Genomic DNA, 20565 nt, shown 5'->3' with positions numbered 1-20565 from the left:
GAGAGAGCAAAAAAAATATAGCACATTTCTGGATGAGAAAATAATTTTGTAATCATAAAAGTTTCACTACTTGGGCAACAGGATTATTATAAGTCCAAATCTTAGCATCACACAATATACCCATTATTAGAAGTCCAAATCTTAGCATCACACAATATAATAAACCTGCACATGTATCCCTGAATCTAAAATTTAAGAAAAGAAAAATAATAAAGTTTCAAAACAAATACCAGAAATTTTGCATTCGGATGGCAAAGAGTTTAGTGTTTAAAAGCTTTATTCAGAGTCCGCCAGTTTTTACATCTGTCTGTCTGTCTGTCTGTCTGTCTGTCTGTCTGTCTGTCTGTCTAGGGAGTTTTGCTCGTTACTCAGGCTGGAGTGCAATGGCACAGTCTCAGCTCATTGCAACCTCCACCTCCCGGGTTCAAGTGATTCTCTTGCCTCAGCCTCTCAAGTAGCTGTGATTACAGGCGCCCACAACCATGCCTGGCTAATTTTTGTATTTTTAGTAGAGATAGGATTTTACCATGTTGACTGGGCTGGTCTTGAACTCCTGACCTCAGGCAATCCACCCACCTTGGCCTCCAAAAGTGCTAAGATTACAGGTGTGAGTTTACCTCTATTTAGACAACCATCAGATTGAAGAGAAACCAGGAAACACTAAGTAGAATTGACAAACCTGGAGTTGGTCTATACTTCCAAACGAACCTTTTCTCCTTTTCAAGTTACATGCATCAGGGTCCTCAGCTTTCGGTTTTAGACCGTCTTCCTGTCCTGTTTTTAACTGTAGTTCCTATAGAAAAAGAAATTGAAAACACCTTACTGCTTTTACACCTGACCATCATTAAGTATGCAGATAATTTTTTTCTTTTCTTTTTTTTGGAGACAAGGTCTCACTCTGTCACCCAGGCTGGAGTGCAGTGGTACAATCAGCCTCAAACTCCTGGGCTCAAGCCATCCAGCCACATTTTCTTAACATTTACTTGCTTAGTCACAGAAAGAGAAAATGAGTAGATGATAGTTGGGGCTATTTGAGAAGAAAATAATGTGGAGTTTTTTTGTTTAAAAAAGTTTTTCAGAGATAGAGTCTCACTCTGTCACCTAGACTAGAGGGCAATAGCATGATCACAGCTCACTGTAACCTCGAGCTCCTGGGCTCAAGTAATCCTCTCAGAGCCTGCCAAGTAGCTAGGACTACAGGCATGCACCACCACATCCAGCTAATTTTTAAAAAATTTTTTGTAGAGATGGGGTCTCACTTTGTTGCCCAGGCTGATCTCCAGTGATTCTCCTGGCCTTCAGTGATCCTCTGGCCTCAACTTCCTAAAGTTCTGGGATTACAGGCATGAGTCACCAAGCTCAGCCTTAATTTTTAGTTGACAAACAATAATTGTACATATTCATGAGGACGTAGTAATATTTCAATACATATAATGTATAGTGATCAGCCCAGGGCAATTAACATAACCAAGAAGAAAGGAATGTTAGCGCTCACTGAGGCAATAAAATGTAACTGCAAAAATTAGGATATACTAACAAAACTGAGGATTTTTTTCATTCTTTGTGAGTGTTACAAATTAGCACAATAGGGATAAGAGTCTGAAATTATAAGTGGGTTTTTCTCTTCTGCCTTTCTGAGCTTATTACCTTCATAGGTTATCCACCTAAGACATCCATCTGCTGTGGGTATATTAAAATTTATTATAGTAGAAATGGAAAAAGAAATGTTCAATATCTGGTGTTCAAAAATGGGAGTTTGCACTATGACAATAGCCTTAGAAGACAGATCATGGTCTTATGAAGCTTATTTTCCAGATTCTTTAGTTTCCATCCATCATGTTTTTTTTTGACTCAGAGAGTCTCACTCTGTCGCCCAGACTGGAGTGCAATGGCACAATCTTGGCTCACTGCAACATCTGCTTCCTGGGTTTCAAGTAATTCTCATGCCTCAGCCTCCTGAGTAGCTGGGATTACAGGCGTGCCACCATACCTGGCTAATTTTTGTATTTTCTTTTTTTTCAGTAGAAATGGGGTTTCACCATGGTGGCCAGGCTGGTCTTGAACTCCTGACCTCAGGTAGTGCTGGGATTACAGGGGTGAGCCACCACGCCCAGCCTCCATTCACATCTCAAGGGTCAAGAACAGGTTCAATGTTGGCCAGGCAGGGTGGCTAACACCTGTAATCCAGCACTTTGGGAGGCCGAGGTGGGCTGACCACTTGAGGTCAGGAGTTCGAGACCAGCCTGGCCAACATGGTGAAACCCCGTCTCTAATAAAAATACAAAAATTAACCGGGCGTGCACCTGTAATCCCAGCTACTCGGAAGGCTGAGACACAAGAATCACTTGAACCTGAGGCAGAGGTTACAGTGAGCCACGATTGCACCATTGCACTCCAGCCTGGGTGACAGAGTGAGACTGTGTCTCAAAAAAAAAAAAAAAAGGCACAATGCTCATGATGTCCATCACTAAAGCTTAGCAGGAATCAGGAAGGAGGCCCTGAGTCAAAGTGGGCCAGTCCACAGGTAAGTACACAATTGAAAGTGCTGAGATACTTTTATAGCAATTTGACAGAATAATTTTATGTCTGATGACTTTAATAATTTTTAAAATGGACTTTTATTTGTATATTTTAAATTTCAATATTCTACTAATTCATGTTTTACAAAAGTGTTAGGCTGTGACAAATTTATAACAAAATAAAAACTATACCTTCTCCACAAGTAATTTCAGAAGCACTGATAGAAGGTAAAAGAAAAGCCTAGTGTTCTCCAGCCCTGGGAATGGCAAAAAGGAGAAAAGAGACAGTAAGAAAGATTTGTTTTCCAGTTGTCCTCTGAGTTTTGGTCCAGAAAGGAGGATGATAAGTAAAGGTATCAGTGGAGACAGAGGTGCTCCTAACTCATTTGGGAGAGAAAATGCAGACTGCAGTGCAGAAGCCCCACACCCATATATGATTGCCCAGTCTTGCTGAAAGAGCAGAGAGGTACAATTAGGAAAGACACCCAGCTGGGCACGGTGGCTCACGCCTGTAATCCCAGCACTTTGGGAGGCCAAGGTGGGCGGATCACGAGGTCAGGAGTTTGAGACCAGCCTGACCTACATGGTGAAACCCTGCTTTAAAAAATAAAAAGGAAAGATACCCTAATTGGAGTCCTTGGTCTCATGCAGCATGGATCCTGAGTTGAGAGCTAATGTAGGTAGTCACTGTAAAGAACTGGCTCCCAAACTGGGTATAAGAACAGGCCACTGGGCTATCAAGCTAGACAGAATGCCTAGTAGCCTCAATAGGGGCTTATACAGGTAGTGGGAGATGAGATGAAGGGAAAGCACCCTCATGCTCTAAACCAGAAGCAAGACCAGACTATGATTTATGTCAGCCAGGCGTTTCATCATCGGGGCAGCAGATGCAGGGTAAGGTGGACAAGGGAGAACAATTTCCTGCTGGTCACATTCCTCAACTCCAAGGCATAGGATAAAAGAAACCTATATACCTGGCATGGCTGTCTCTTCTCTCCGCCATGGCGCGTGCTCGCCCACTGATGTCGGTGTACTCCGAAAAGGGGGAGTCATCTGGCAAAAATGTCACTTTGCCTGCTGTATTCAAGGCTCCTATTCGACCAGATATTGTGAACTTTGTCCACACCAACTTGCGCAAAAACAACAGACAGCCCTATGCTGTCAGTGAATTAGCAGGTCATCAGACTAGTGCTGAGTCTTGGGGTACTGGCAGAGCTGTGGCTCGAATTCCCAGAGTTCGAGGTGGTGGGACTCACCGCTCTGGCCAGGGTGCTTTTGGAAATATGTGTTGTGGAGGCCGAATGTTTGCACCAACCAAAACCTGGCGCCGTTGGCATCGTAGAGTGAACACAACCCGAAAACGATAAGCCATCTGTTCTGCCCTGGCCATGTCTAAAGGTCATCGTATTGAGGAAGTTCCTGAACTTCCTTTGGTAGTCGAAGATAAAGTTGAAGGCTACAAGAAGACCAAGGAGGCTGTTTTGCTTCTTAAGAAACTTAAAGCCTGGAATGATATCAAAAAGGTCTATGCCTCTCAGCGAATGAGAGCTGGCAAGGGCAAAATGAGAAACCGTCGCCGTATCCAGCACAGAGGCCCCTGCATCATCTACAATGAGGATAATGGTATCATCAAGGCCTTCAGAAACATCCCTGGAATTACTCTGCTTAATGTAAGCAAACTGAACATTTTGAAACTTGCTCCTGGTGGGCATGTGGGACGTTTCTGCATTTGGACTGAAAGTGCTTTCCGGAAGTTAGATGAATTGTATGGCACTTGGCATACAGCTGCTTCCTTCAAGAGTAACTACAATCTCCCCATGCACAAGATGATCAATACAGATCTCAGCAGAATCTTGAAAAGCCCAGAGATCAAAGAGCCCTTCGAGCACCATGCAAGAAGATTCATCGCAGAGTCCTAAAGAAGAACCCACTGAAAAACCTGAGAATCATGTTGAAGCTAAACCCATATGCAAAGACCATGCGCCGAAACACCATTCTGCGCCAGGCCAGGAATCACAAGCTCCGAGTGGATAAGGCGGCCGTGGCAGCAGCAGCACTAGAATCCAAATCAGATGAGAAGGGAGTTGCAGGCAAGAGGCCTGTTGTAGTAGGTAAGAAAGGAAAGAAGGCTGCTGTTGGTGATAAGAAGCAGAAGAAGCCTCCAGTAGGAAAAAAGGCAGCAGCTACCAAGAAACCAGCCCTTGAAAAGAAGCCAGCAGAAAAGAAACCCACTACAGAGGAAAAGAAGCCTGCTGCATAAACTCTTAAATTTGATTATTCCATAAAGGTCAAATCATTTTGGACAGCTTCTTTTGAATAAAGACCTGATCAAACAGGCAGAGGGAAAAAAAAAAAAAAAAAAAAAAAAAAAAACCTAGACATCCAACCATAACATACAACTGGATGCCATCTTAGGGAGAGAAGCATAGGGAACAAGAGGCTAAGAGACTAAGCATTCTTATTCAAGAGAACTGAGAAGTATTTAAAGGAAGTGTTTACATTTTCAGAATAAGGTTTGAACAGAGAGAACATCTGATTAGTTTCCACCATACTTCCAGCAATAATCATGAAGTGGATAGAAGAGGAGAGGGGCACTCACAAAGACGACAGGTGCTACAGACTAAATAAAAGAAAAATTTTACACCCATCTGAATGATGAGTGAATGTGGACCCTATGATGTTTGCTGCCATAGTTCTTCATGCTTCCCTAGCTCTAGTTCATAGCTATAATTTAGCCCCGTTATAGTCCTAGAAATTTCAGGATGATGAAATAAAGCGACCTTAAATAAAGTGACCTTATATGGAGTTGACTCTCTACTATTTCTGTTTGTCCACATACACTTTAAAAGTACACTGCAGTAGTTCTAATTCCATCTTCCACATGTTGCTCCAGACAAAGCCTTTTTTCTTATATTGTAATCTTTGTTATACATATTAAAATAACTGTGTACCAGGCACTGTGCTAGCCTTCTTATGTCTGTTTAATTATCCCATTTAGCCCTCGAAACAATCCTGTGATATAGGGACTATTATAAAATCCATTTTATAGATGAGGAAATGGGTTGTTAAAAAGCTCAAGATCATACTGCTACCCATGATTTCAGGAGTTCTCACATCTTTTCTTCAAAGCCTATCCATGGACCTCAGTTAAGAACTGCTGCTCTAAAGAAAACCTATGCAGAAGTTGTACTATTCTTTGGAAATGGTTTAGTCAAGTAGAAAAGGGACAGACAGGAGTTTCAGAAAGTTAGCTCCAAACAGACAGAAAATATCTTTTACGACTGTAAGCAGGTTTTCTGTTTTTGCATTATGTAGTGGATATATTAATGTATCTTTGGGACAGTCTGGTTCCTTTTTCTGGAATACTTGCTATCCCCCATAAATGGGTCATTTCACTAGAATTAGAGATGTGGCTAGATGGAATAAAAGTGCCCTAAATGGCCAGGTGCGGTGGCTTATGCCTGTAATACCAGCATTTTGGGAGGCTGAGGCAGGAGGACCACTTCAGCCTAGGAGTTCGAGACCAGCCTGGGCAACACAGTAAGACCTTATCTCTACAAAAACATTAAAAAATTAGTGAGGTGCACTAGCATGTGCCTGAAGTCCTAGCTACTTAGGAGGCTGAGGCAGGAGGATTGCTTGAGCCCAGGAGGCCAAGGCTGCAGTGAGCCGTGATCATACAACTGCACTCTAGCCTGGATAACAGAGCAAGATCTTGTTTCAAAAAAAAAAAAAAAAAAGTAGCCAGGTGCAGTGGCTCAAACCTGTAATCCCAGCACTTTGGGAGACCGAGGCGGGCAGATCACGAGGTCAGAAGTTCGAGACCAGCCTGGTCAACATGGTGAAACCCCATCTCTACTAAAAATACCAAAAAAAGAAAAAATTAGCTGGACGTAGTAGTGGCAGGCATGTGTAATCCCAGCTACTTGGGAGACTGAGGCAGGAGATTCACTTGAACCAGGGAGGCAGAAGTTGCAGTGAGCCGAGATCTCACCACTGCCCTCCAGCCTGGGCAACAAAGTAACAAAGTGAGACTCCGTCTCAAAAAAAAAAAGTGCCCGGGTGGAGTGATCCAAGATGGCCGGTTAGGAGGAACTCGGGATTGCAGCTCCGAGAGAAAGCACAGAGGGTGAGTGGACGCCACATTTCCAGATGGATTTTTACTGCCCACAAACCAGGAGATTAACAGGCGGAGGAGCCCCACGGGTCACCAGCGCTGCTGGTTTGAACGGCGCAGCCGCTAGCCCTGCGCCCTGGGGCAGTGGCTCCCTCTACAGAGTGAGAGAGACCGAGTCCCCTCTAAGCCAGCAAGGGGAGCTGAAACGGGGAGCCAGGCCAGCGCCACGAATCTGAGAATCACGGTTTCAGCCGAAGCAGTGGCTCCGGAGGCAGTGCAGATGAGACGGTGTCCCCTCTTAGCCAGCAAGGGGAGCTGAAACAGGGAGTCAAGCCAGGAGATTCCCGGGCAAAAAAAGTGCCACTGCAAACACAACTGAACCCGGGACGGTCCAGCTCTGTGGAGGAGGGGCGTCCTCCATTACAGAGGCACCCTGCAGTTCCCAGGGCAATCTACGAAGGCAACCCGCCACGACAGTGACTCCGTCACTACAGAGGCAGGCCAACATAGCGGAAGCAGTTCTAACTACACCCATATAAACAGGACTGCAGGGAAGTTCACATGGAAGCTGGGCGGAGCCCACAGCAGCTCAGCGAAGCCTCTGCAGGCTGAGTGTGACTAGGCTGCCACCTTGTGGGCAGGGAAAACAGCAACCGCACAGCGGAAAATCATAAAGCCCTAACTCCCTGGGACAGAACACCTGGGGGGAAGAAAGGGGGGTTTATGAGTTCTGCTGCTGCAGACTTAAAAATACCAAAATCAGAAAGACAGCAACTACAAAGTCAACAGGTGGATAAATCCACAAAGATGGGAAGAAACCAACGCAAAAAGGATGAAAACACCCGAAACCAGAACACTTCTCCTCCTACAAGGGATCACAACACCTCACCAGCAAGGGAACAAGACTGGATGGAGAATGAGTGTGATGAAATGACAGAACCAGCTTTGAGAAAGTGGATAGTAAGAAACTTCCGTGAGCTAAAAGAACATGTTCTAACCCAATGCAAAGAAACTAAGAACCTTGAAAAAAGACTTGACAAAATGCTAACGAGAATGGACAATTTAGAGAGGAAAATAAGCGAATTGATGGAGCTGAAAAACACAACACGAGAACTTCGCGAAGCATGCACAAGTTTCAACAGCCAAACTGACCAAGCAGAAGAAAGGATATCAGAGGTCGAAGATCAACTCAATGAAATAAAACGAGAAGGCAAGATTAGAGAAAACAGGGTAAAAAGGAATGAACAAAGTCAACAAGAAATATGGGATTATGTGAAAAGATCTAACCTACGTTTGATAGGTGTACCTGAATGTGACGAAGAGAATGCATCCAAGCTGGAAAATACTCTTCAGGATATTATCCAGGAGAACTTCCCCAACCTAGCAAGGCAGACCAATATTCAAGTCCAGGGAATACAGAGAACACCACAAAGATATTCCTCTACAAGAGCAACCCTGAGGCATATAATCATCAGATTCACCAGGGTTGAAATGAAGGAGAAAATACTAAGGGCAGCCAGAGTGAAAGGTCGGGTTACCCACAAAGGGAAGCCCATCAGACTCACAGCAGATCTCTCAGCAGAAACCCTACAGGCCAGAAGAGAGAGGGGGCCGATATTCAACATCCTTAAGGAAAAGAACTTTCAACCCAGAATTTCATATCCAGCCAAACTAAGCTTCATAAGTGAAGGAAAAATAAAATCCTTTGTGAACAAGCAAGTACTCACAGATTTCATCACCATCAGACCAGCTTTACAAGAGCTCCGGAAGGAGGCACTACACATAGAAAAGAACAACCAGTACCAGCCACTCCAAAAACACACGAAATGGTAAAGAGCACCAACACAATGAAGAATCTGCATCAACCAAAGGGCAAAACAGCCAGCTAGCATCAAAATGACAGGATCAAATTCACACATAACAATATTAACCCTAAATGTAAACAGACTAAATGCCCCAATCAAAAGACACAGACTGGCAAATTGGATAAAAAGCCAAAACCCATCAGTGTGCTGTAACCAGGAAACCCATCTCACATGCAAGGATACACAAAGGCTCAAAATAAAGGGATGGAGGAAGATTTACCAAGCAAATGGAGAGCAAAAAAAAGCAGGAGTTGCAATTCTCATCTCTGATAAAATAGACTTTAAAGCAACAAAGATCAAAAGGGACAAAGAAGGACATTACATAATGGTAAAAGGATCAATGCAACAAGAAGAGCTAATGATCCTAAATATATATGCACCTAATACAGGAGCACCCAGATACATAAGGCAAGTTCTTAAAGACTTACAAAGAGACTTACACTCCCACACAATAATAGTGGGAGACTTCAGCACACCATTGTCAATATTAGACAGATCAACGAGACAGAAAATTAACAAGGATATCCAGGACTTGAACTCAGACCTGGAACAAGCAAACCTAATAGACATTTACAGAACTCTCCACCCCAAATCCACAGAATATACATTCTTCTCAGCACCACATCACACCTACTCTAAAATTGACCACATAATTGGAAGTAAATCACTCCTCAGCAAATGCAAAAGAACGGAAACCATAACAAACAGTCTCTCAGACCACAGTGCAATCAAGTTAGAACTCAGAATTCAGAAACCAACCCAGAACCGCACAGCTCCATGGAAAATGAACAACTTTCTCCTGAATGTTGACTGGATAAACAATGAAATGAACGCAGAAATAAAGATGTTCTTCAAAACCAACGAGAACGAAGACACCACATACCAGAATCTCTGGGACACATTTAAAGCAGTCTCTAGAGGAAAATATATAGCAATAAGTGCCCACATGAGAAGAAAGGAGAGATCTAAAATTGACACCCTATCATCAAAATTGAAAGAGCTAGAGGAGCAAGATCAAAAAACACTCAAAACCTAGCAGAAGACAAGAAATAATTAAGATCAAAGCAGAATTGAAGGAGATAGAGACACGAAAAACCCTACAAAAAATCAATAAATCCAGGAGCTGGTTTTTTGAAAAGATCAACAAAATAGACAGACCACTAGCCAGATTAATAAAAAAGAAAAGAGAGAATAACCAAATAGATGCAATAAAAAATGACAAAGGGGATATCACCACAGATTCCACAGAAATTCAATCCATCATCAGAGATTATTACAAACAACTATATGCACATAAACTAGAAAACCTGGAGGAAATGGATAAATTCCTGGACAGTTGCCTCCTCCCAAGCCTAAACCAGGAAGAAGTCGAAACCCTGAATAGACCAATAACAAGGTCTGAAGTCAAGGCAGCAATTAAGAGCCTACCACCCAAAAAAAGCCCAGGTCCAGATGGGTTCACGGCTGAATTCTACCAGACATACAAAGAGGAACTGGTACCATTCCTACTGAAACTATTCCAAATAATCCAAAAAGAGGGAATCCTTCCCAAATCATTTTATGAGACCAACATCATCCTGATACCAAAACCCAGCAGAGACTCAACAAGAAAAGAAAACTACAGGCCAATATCCATGATGAACATAGATGCAAAAATCTTCAATAAAATACTGGCGAGCCGATTACAACAGCACATCAAAAAGCTTATCCACCATGATCAAGTAGGATTCATCCCGGGGATGCAAGGCTGGTTCAATATACACAAGTCTATAAATGTAATTCACCACATAAACAGAACCAAAGACAAAAAACACATGATTATCTCAATTGATGCAGAGAAGGCCTTTGACAAAATTCAACAGCCCTTTATGCTAAAAACTCTCAATAAACTAGGTATCGACAGAACGTATCTCAAAATAATAAAAGCTATTTACGACAAACCAACAGCCAATATCATACTGAACGGGCAAAAACTGGAAGCATTCCCTTTGAAATCTGGCACTAGACAAGGATGCCCTCTGTCACCAGTCCTATTCAATATAGTACTGGAAGTTCTAGCCAGAGCAATCGGGCAAGAAAAAGAAATAAAGGGTATTCAATTAGGAAAGGAGGAAGTCAAATTGTCTCTATTTGCAGACGACATGATTGTATATCTAGAAGACCCCATCATCTCAGTCCAAAATCTCCTGAAACTGATAAGCAACTTCAGCAAAGTCTCAGTATACAAAATCAATGTACAAAAATCACAAGCATTCCTATACACCAATAACAGACTTAAAGAGAGCCAAATCAAGAACGAACTGCCATTCACAATTGCTACAAAGAGAATAAAATACCTAGGAATACAACTAACAAGGAACGTAAAGGACCTCTTCAAGGAGAACTACAAACCACTGCTCAACGAAATAAGAGAGGACACAAACAGACGGAGAAACATTCCATGTTCATGGTTAGGAAGAATTAATATTGTGAAAATGGCCATACTGCCCAAAGTAATTTACAGATTCAACGCTATCCCCATCAAGCTACCAATGACCTTCTTCACAGAACTGGAAAAAACCACCTTAAACTTCATATGGAACCAAAAGAGAGCCCGCATAGCCAAGTCAATTCTAAGCAAAAAGAACAAAGCGGGAGGCATCACACTACTGGACATCAAACTATACTACAAGGCTACAGTAATCAAAACAGCATGGTACTGGTACCAAAACAGAGATATAGACCAATGGAACAGAGCAGAGGCGTCGGAGGCAACACAACATAACTACAACCATCCGATCTTTGACCAACCTGATAAAAACAAGCAATGGGGAAAGGATTCCCTGTTCAATAAGTGGTGTTGGGAAAACTGGCTAGCCATATGCAGAAAGCAGAAACTGGACCCCTTCCTGACACCTTACACTAAAATTGACTCCAGATGGATTAAAGACTTAAACATAAGACCTAACACCATAAAAACCCTAGAAGGAAACCTAGACAAAAACATTCAGGACATAGGCGTAGGCAAGGACTTTATGACCAAAACACCAAAAGCATTGGCAACAAAAGCCAAAATAGACAAATGGGACCTAATCAAACCCCACAGCTTCTGCACGGTGAAAGAAACAGTCAATAGAGTGAATCGGCAACCAACAGAATGGGAAAAAATTTTTGCAGCCTACCCGTCTGACAAAGGGCTGATATCCAGAATTTACAACGAACTAAAACAGATTTACAAGAAAAAAACAAACAAGCCCATTCAAAAATGGGCAAAGGATATGAACAGATACTTTACAAAAGAAGACATACATGAGGCCAACAAGCATATGAAAAAATGCTCATCATCACTGGTCATTAGAGAAATGCAAATCAAAACTACATTGAGAAACCATCTCACGCCAGTTAGAATGGCGATAATTAAAAAATCTGGAGACAATAGATGCTGGAGAGGTTGTGGAGAAATAGGAACACTTTTACACTGTTGGTGGGAGTATAAATTAGTTCAACCATTGTGGAAGACAGTGTGGCGATTCCTCAAGGACCTAGAAATAGAAATTCCATTTGACCCAGTAATCCCATTACTGGGTATATATCCAAAGGATTATAAATCATTCTACTATAAGGACACATGCACACGAATGTTCATTGCAGCACAGTTTACAATAGCAAAGACCTGGAACCAACCCAAATGCCCATCGATGATAGACTGGACAGGAAAAATGTGGCACATATACACCATGGAATATTATGCAGCCATCAAAAACGATGAGTTCGCGTCCTTTGTAGGGACATGGATGAACCTGGAAACCATCATTCTCAGCAAACTGACACAAGAACACAAAATCAAACATCGCATGTTCTCACTTATAGACAGGTATTGAACAATGGGAACACATGGACACAGGGAGGGGAGCACTACACACTGGGGTCTGTTGGGGGGCAGTGGGGGGGACAGCGGGGGGGGAGTTGGGGAGAGATAGCATGGGGAGAAATGCCAGATATAGGTGAAGGGGAGGAAGGCAGCAAATCACACTGCCACAGATGCACCTATGTAACAACCTTGCATGTTTTTCACATGTACCCCAAAACCTAAAATGCAATTAAAAAAAAAAGTGCCCTAGATAAGAAGGTAAAAAATTAGAGTTATAGGCAGAGTTGCATTTCAGCAGATTTCTACTCTTTGAAGAAGAGAGTTTTTTTCTTTCCTCTAAACATGGATTTAGAGAGTGCTATGTCTTTCTGGTTTAAGCCATGACCTATAAGAGATGAGGGGCTAAAACCCAAGGACCACAACACTGAACAAGCAGGCCTGATCTTCGCATGGGAAGAAGAGCTAAAACAAAACAGACTATGTTGGTGGCAGCAGAAATGAAAATTGGACAGATTCTTGGTATTTTAAAGATAATACTCTAAAGGCTTCAGTGGTTCATTGGATATGCATGATAAGAAAGAGGCAAGAGCCAATGATGATGCCTAAATTTCCAGCTCACCCAACTGATATATCATGTAAGGCACATTGGAGAACTACATTTTTTCCTCCCATGAAGGGAGCAGGGAGTAGGGAATCATGAAAAGATAAGTAAGGAAAACCATGAATTCATCTAAAAGACAACCTAATGAAGACGTTGGTGCTCAAAGAACAGATCTGGGATTAAGCATTAAATGTGGGAATTTTCAGTTTAATTGCAGCCATGAAAAAGTATCCTACACTCACCTAGGATGGAGTATAGAAGATAAGAGGGAGGGCAGAGACCAGAGCCATGAGGAACTCCCATATTTAAAAGGACTGGTGGAGTGGAATGAGCTAGCCAAAACAGAGAACAAGCAATCAAAAAGAGAGGAAAAAACAAGGGAAGTATAATGTCACAAAGGCAAGGGGAAAATACTTCAAGATGGAGGGAGTGCTGAACTGTGCTGGATGCACAGTGTTAAACTAGGATATTAGTGACAGAGAGAGCACCAGTGAACTTCTCAAGAGTTGTGAAGTGAATGACAGAGTCAGAAGCCAGCTGGAGAGGATAAGTGAATGAATGAAAGCAGAAGTAACAGAAACAAATGCAGTCAACTTTTCCAAGTTCGATTACAAAGGGGAGGTAAGAAAGGGAGGGGTAAAAAGGTTGAAGGAGGATAATTTCAGGATGAAAAACATCTAAGATGTTTAAAGACAAATCCAGAAGAAAAGTTGAAAATAAAAGGATAAAAGATGACACATACATGCTTAGCACAGTATTGCTTGAATACAGATACCAATAAATGTTAACTATTGCTATAATTACTATTATTATTATTATGAATATCATTATTATTACCAGTTCTTTTAAATACAAGAGTTCCTCATAGCTCTGATTTTTGTCCTCTTATCTTCTATACTTCATCCTAGGTGACTATAGAATACTTTTCCATGGCTACAGTTAAACTCAATACTCTTCACTGGGTTGTCTTATAGTGTCAAGGAAATTTAAATAGCAATTCCATCTATAATAGTGTCTAAAAGGATATCTAGGAACAAGTTTAAGTAAAAAGGTAAAATACTACTAGTATACTAAAAATTATAAGACATTGCTGAAAGAAATTAAGACCCAAACAAATGGAAAGACTTCCAATGCTTGTGGATAAGAAAATTTAGTATTGTCAAGATGTGGGTACTACTCAGAGCAATCTAGACATTCAACAATCTCTATCAAAATTTCAATAGCCTTTTTTGTAGAAATGGAAAAGCCCATCCTCAAAATCACATGGAAAATTGTAGGGGCCCTGAATAGCCATCATCTTGAAAAAGAGAGCAAGGTGGGAGGACTTACTTTCCCATTTCAAGACTCAATACAAAGCTACAGTAATCAAAATAGTGTGATACTGGCATAAGGATAGACATATAGACCTATGGAACAGAATTGCGGGTTTAGTAACCATGCATCTATGGCAAGTTGATTTTTTTAAAATAAAAATTGAGGCCGAGCATGGTGGCTCATGCCTGTAATCCCAACACTTTGAGAGGCCAAGACCAGAGGGTCACTTGAAGCCAGGAGTTCAAGACCAGCCTGGGAAATATAGCAAGACACTGTCTACAAAAAGTAGGAATTGAAATTAGCCAGGTGTGGTGGCAAGTGTCTGTAGTCCCAGCTACTTAGAAGGCTAAGGTAGGGGGACTGCTTGAGCCCAGGAATTGGAGGCTGCTGTGGGCTATGATCATGCCACTGCACTTCAGCCTGGGTGACAGAGTGAGACCCTGTCTCAAAAAAACAAAATTGTACATATGTAAGGTGTACAACATGATGTTTTGATAAACATAGTGAAATGATTACGATAGTCAAGCTAACATATTTATCTCTTCACATAGTTAGCATTTTGCTTTTATGTGGTAAGAGCACCTGAAATCCACTCTCTTAGCAAATTTCCACTATACAATAGTCATCATGCTGTACATTATAGTCTCTAGACTTATTTATTCTACATAATTACAACTTTGTACCCTTTGACCAACATCTCTGTTTCCCTCATCAGCATCTCCCTATTTCCCCCTCCAACTGATTTTTTATAAGGGTGCCAAGTCCATTCAATGGAGCAAAGAACAGTCTTTTCAACAGATGGTACTAGTACAACTAGAGTTCTACATGCAAAAGAATAAATCTGAACCCACTACTTCACACCATATACAAAAACTGACCCCCAAATAGACCAATGACCTAAATATAAAAGCAAAAACCATAAAACTCTTAGCAGAAAACATAGGGGTGAACTTCATGACCTTGGATTTAGGCAATGGATCTTTAGACATGACACCAAAAAGTACAAACAACAAAAGAAAAAAAGATTAAAATCAGACTTCAACAAAATTAAAATGGACAACTCAAGTGACCATTGATGGATGAATGGATAAAGAAACTGTGGCATAGCCATACAATGGAATATTATTTGGCAATAAAACGGAATGAAGTTCTTGTACATGCTGCATTGTGGATGAACCTTGAAAATATGCTAAGTGAAATAAGCCAGACACAGAAGGTAAAATATATGATCCTACTTATATGAAGTATCTAGAATTAGCAAATTCATAGACAAAGTAGGTAAGAGATTACCAGGGGCTGGGGTAAGGGGAAAATGAGGAGCTATTGCTTAATAGTTAAAGAGTGTCTGTTTGGGGTGATGAAAATGTTTTGGAAATAGTGGTGATGGTTGCACAAGATTGTGAATGTAATTAATGGCACTGAATTATACACTTAAAATAGTTAAAATGGTAAATTTTATGTTATATATAATTTACCACAACTTAAAAATGAATAATATAAAAAAAATGAATGTCTAACCCACTGAGTTGTATAGTTTAAATGAGTGAATTATATGGTATTATATGAATTATATCTCAATAAAGACTGTTAAAAAAATAGAATGAGTAACTTAGTTTAAATGTTCTTTAAGTTCCCTTCCATTGCTGAATTCTGTGATATTTTTTAAGGTTGGAAAATAGGTTATGTTTATTGTTAAAAGTCTAGGAAATCTGAGGCATACTGATAATGGGAGAGGCTAAATATGTTCAGGGACAGGGCGTATATGGCATATCTCTGTACTTTCCTTTCAATTTTGCTGTGAACCTAAAACTGCTCAAAAAAAGTAAAACCTTAGTGGCCAGGCGCAGGGGCTCATGCCTTTAATCCCAGCACTTTGGGAGGCTGATGCAGGTGGATCACGAGGTCAGGAGTTCGAGACTAGCCTGACCAACATGGTGAAACCCTGTCTCTACTAAAAATACAAAAATTAGCCAGGCATGGTGGTGCTCGCCTGTAATCCCAGCTACTCAGGAGGCTGAGGCAGGAGAATTGCTTGAACCCGGGAGGTGGAGGTTGTAGTGAGCCAAGATAGTGCCACTGCACTCCAGCCTGGGTGACACAGCAAGACTGTCTCAAAAAAAAAAACAAAAACTAGGACATCTCCAATTATGTCCCTTGCCTTGGGTTCAGCTTAACATTTCAATGAAACAGAGCCTAGCATACAGTACTAGATAAATGTCTGTTATTATGATCATCATCATCTTTTTCAAAAAAGCTCTGTGAGACAAGTATGATTAAAGCCATTTTCAATAAGAATAAACAGAGAGGGTAAAATTTTTGAGAAATTTGAGAAAATTTATTTTTTCAATAAATCTCTCACCCAGCAACCAAGAGAGCTAGGATTTGAACCCATGATAGCCTAGTCCAAGAGCCCAGGTTGACACCACTAAGTTCCTCCCCAGCCCAATCTATTCTAGAACTGCTGTACATACAGGTCTAATCATTTTTCTGCTGTGAAAGAAATGGTACCACTTTACCTGGTACTTTTTCTATGTAGCCACATGGACAATGCATGTCAAAGCACTTTGAAAACAGAAAATCCTATTCAAATGGTAGGTATTATTTACAAAGTTGGCTTTATAAATGTATGTTTTTGACAGCCTACAGTTAAGATCCTACTAAGAGAAATTATCATTGTACCTTCTTTTGTGAAGTCAAAGCCTTCAAGACAGTACTCAGAATTCAATAAATAGGTTTTACTATGTAGATGAACAAAGCTTTAAAGTGAATAAGGACAGCAGTGAAGGGCAGGTCAAGGATAGATATTTCACAAGCCAACTGAATTAAGACTATGGCTTCATTAGCTCTGAGCCATTTAACATTTCATATTATACTTAGCAGGAATGTATGACAATATTACTTTGATTTTTTGTTGGTCCCGCTTAATTACTGCATCCAGTTGCTTCCTTTTTTCATTTTCTTCTCCAAGTTTTCTTTGTAGCTGTACCTTTTGATACTTCATGTGATCTACATTCTGCTCTAGTTCATTAGCACGTTTCTCATTTTGGATTGACAGTGATGCCAATTTCTTACTATCTTGTTTCTTCCTCTGTAAGACCTGAAATCATACGGAATATTTCAAAATGAAAAACTGAATCTCTCACATTCCCCAACTAAACTTAATCTTTCCATTTAATGATAAAAGAAGAAATTTTCCCTAGATTTTCATTTATTTTTGACAGGTTCATAAACTCTCCTACATTTGCATTTTTGCAATTAGGGAAACCATCACCACTTTCATCACAAATGTAAAAATATAAAGAATGATGAGACTTCCTGATGCGGACAACAAACAAAATAAAATGGATGATTTACTTTTTATTAATAAGCATTTTAATTTAAAAATTAGTTAAAACAGCATAAAACTGAATTTATATTTTAAGTCACTCTTATCATACACCTCTAATTTACCTGTCCTGCTTCCCAACACAAAATCACCAATTTCTTAAATATTCTTCCAGAAAAAAATGTATGCATATGCATGCAAACAGCTTCATATATATTCTATATAGACTACTATCTCCCTTTTTCCCTAGTTATCTCAGAGGTCTTTTCACATAGATTTGTTCCGTGTGGGGGCACAGCATTCCACTGTGCTCTTGTCTTTATAGCTACAGCTATAGCTGAAATCATTAATCCCTGAGTTAAGATGATCAGAGCTGATAATATTTTCCCTGAGAGTGACCATTATAATTACTGTTTTAACATTTATCTTAAATTCCTTCTCATCTAACTAAAATTATGTATAGATAGCATTAGGGTTTCAAAGTGTTCACACCACTAATATAAAATACTTGTGTTACAATTTAGTCCTGACCAAAGTTAGACTTGTATTATGTTATTAGCATTGCACTAAGTGCCAATTAGGTGGCATAAAAAAGTTAAGGAGATGTCATTCATAAATTATGCAGACCACAATTATTTCCTTTATTTTAGCAATAAAGTGTTAGCATAAGCAAGTTTTATTTTAACTAAATCAAGTATCCAAGAGGCACTGCAATTTACAGCAGTGCTACTCAAAATGTGATCTGTAGACCAGTGCTAGTTTACAGACACTGTTGTCAATTTGCACCCCTCAGCATACTATTAGATTCAGTTGATGTTTTCATGCAAGACTTTTTTGATGTAGGAAGCTGTGCAATGATTGACCTTCATCTCATCACAGAACAAGAACAATCTGCAGATGGACTACTTTGGGTACCACTGGCTTGGAGGCCACAAGCCTTTGCACTTTCTAATACTTAAATCTGGACACTGGCTTTGCCACTTACAATTGACAATAATTACAATACTGCAGCAAAAATTATGATACCAGTATTTTAGTGTCTTTTTCACATAATATTAAAAATATCAGTGTACATCCTGAAAATCTTACTTAAGAGTGAGATACTGTTCCCACTGTCTTTTGCACTTATTCCATAGTTGTTTAAAAGTGCATCAGCATTCAACTATTAATGCAGCATATAATGCTCTACATATACCTAAAGACATTAAAAATATAGGTTTTAGAAGTTTCTAATTTAAAATTTTTTTGTTTTAAAAATGGAAATAACTGTATTCTACCAATAAAAATACTAGTATTTCAGCATTTTAAAACAGCATGATATGGCTGGGTGCAGTGACTCACACCTGTAATTCCAGCACTTTGGGAGGCCAAGACGGGCGGATCACTTGAGGTCAGGAGTTCAAGACCAGCCTGACCAACATGGTGAAACCCCATCTCTACTAAAAATACAAAAATTTGCAGGTGTGGTGGCGGGCACCTGTAATCCCAGCTATTTGGGAGCCTGAGGCAAGAGGATCACTTGAGCCTGGGAGGTGAAGGGTGGAGGTTGCAGTGTCCAGCCTGGGCAACAGGGCAAGACTCTGTCTCAAAAAAAAACCAAAAACCAAAAACAAAAACAAAAAACCATGTTATGTTAGAGCACTGAAAACTGGTACTGTCATCACCACTATGGGACTCTGACTGGGTTATTTTACCTTTCTAAACCTTTGTTTCCACATTTGTAAAATGGCTAAAAATGCCCACTTCAAAGGATTAAATAATGTATATAAACCATTTGGTATGTATAGGCCCTCAACAAATGGTAACTACTGTCCTCCTCATCCTCCTTATCATCCTATCCCCATCAGTAGTGCATGGATATGTCAAAGTTACAAAATTTCTAAAACTATGTCTTGTTTCTGTCCTCTGCTGTATCAGATGTTTCTTTTGAGGTTAAGTTCTACACCTTTCTTTTCCTTTCCTTATCAGTACTCTTAGCAGAAAAGGATATATACAGCAGGAAGCATAGAAAACATGGAAAGACATAATAATTCGCAAATCCTATTAATAATCTTTAATCTTTTAATCTCTCCCATTTTAGTTGTGTGAGACATAGGAAATACAAAAATAACCTCTGCTGAATTCATAAACAAGGCTTAAACTATAGATGTATATGATAAGTAACATCCCTAGAAAAATAATAATTTTGGTTTTCAATGTTGAGAATAAGAATTATAATAAGAACTGAAGCTAGAATACAAACCTATTAAATTATAAATAAAATTTCACAATAAACACAAGGAAAAATCTTAATCATTATATTCTACTAATGTTTTGTTACAATGAGTACTTTGTTAAACATCACAGCCCTAATTTAAAGGATTAAGAAGTGAAAAAGAATTCATCCCAACACTTTCAGAGGTGAATTCCAAAGTGAAAATATGTATTCTGAAGGAAAATGGAAGGTGTGACATAGATAACCACCCTATGTCCTCCTTTAAGCAATTCAAATATTCAAGTCATATTATTTTAATTTGGGATTGACTTGAGAAGCTATTTAGGTAATAACTTTTAGTGGAAATATCCAGATGTTTGAGGTGGCGTAAGAAACTCCAGGAGGGACTTTTCTGGCCCGTTCACCTCTGCCTTCTTACCTAGATTAGGACCAGGCACACAAGAGGTATATCGCAAATACCTATTTTGTTGAAAGCAAATAACTGTGGCATATTTCAAAAATAATAATAATGTTGTGAATAGGTTAATTACAACTCTACCTATAACGGAAACAATATAAAAATGTTTCTATAGCACTAAAGCAGTAGATCGTGAGATCATGAGGGGTAAAGAAATAGAGAAGGCATCCTAGAAAGTTCATTATGATCAGACTAACAAAGCACTGTGACTATCTCCAAAGCACCTGTAAATGGCTTCATCACACAAAATCTCTATGTGATAGAATATTTCTCATAGAATAGAATTTTTTAACTGTAACTAT

The 20565-nt window shown here is 39.9% G+C and overlaps 2 protein-coding genes across 4 annotated transcripts in view; one reads left to right on the top strand and one right to left on the bottom strand.

The window, feature by feature from the left end:
• Positions 1-20565, bottom strand: part of KIF27 (kinesin family member 27) — an 88487-nt gene that overhangs the window by 25698 nt on the left and 42224 nt on the right. For all 3 annotated transcript variants that reach the window (XM_012472134.2, XM_064361617.1, XM_064361616.1), the window contains exons 10-11: positions 17166-17363; positions 680-793 (exon numbers count right to left, since the gene is read on the bottom strand). In XM_012472134.2, the coding sequence (XP_012327557.2) occupies positions 680-793; positions 17166-17363 (312 nt within the window). The remainder of the gene's footprint in view (positions 1-679; positions 794-17165; positions 17364-20565) is intronic.
• On the top strand, positions 3488-4894 carry LOC105730732 (large ribosomal subunit protein uL4-like). Its single transcript, XM_064361295.1, is given in 2 exon segments — positions 3488-4385; positions 4388-4894. Coding segments are annotated over 2 exon segments (1257 nt in total). The 5' UTR covers positions 3488-3520; the 3' UTR covers positions 4780-4894.

The sequence above is a fragment of the Aotus nancymaae genome, unplaced genomic scaffold, assembly GCF_030222135.1.
Source record: "Aotus nancymaae isolate 86718 unplaced genomic scaffold, 86718_ANA_hifiasm-v0.15.2.pri h1tg000041l, whole genome shotgun sequence".
NCBI classification, from domain to species: domain Eukaryota; kingdom Metazoa; phylum Chordata; class Mammalia; order Primates; family Aotidae; genus Aotus; species Aotus nancymaae.
The sequence above is the reverse complement of the archived record's forward strand: the minus strand, read 5'-3'. Positions and strand labels throughout refer to the sequence as shown.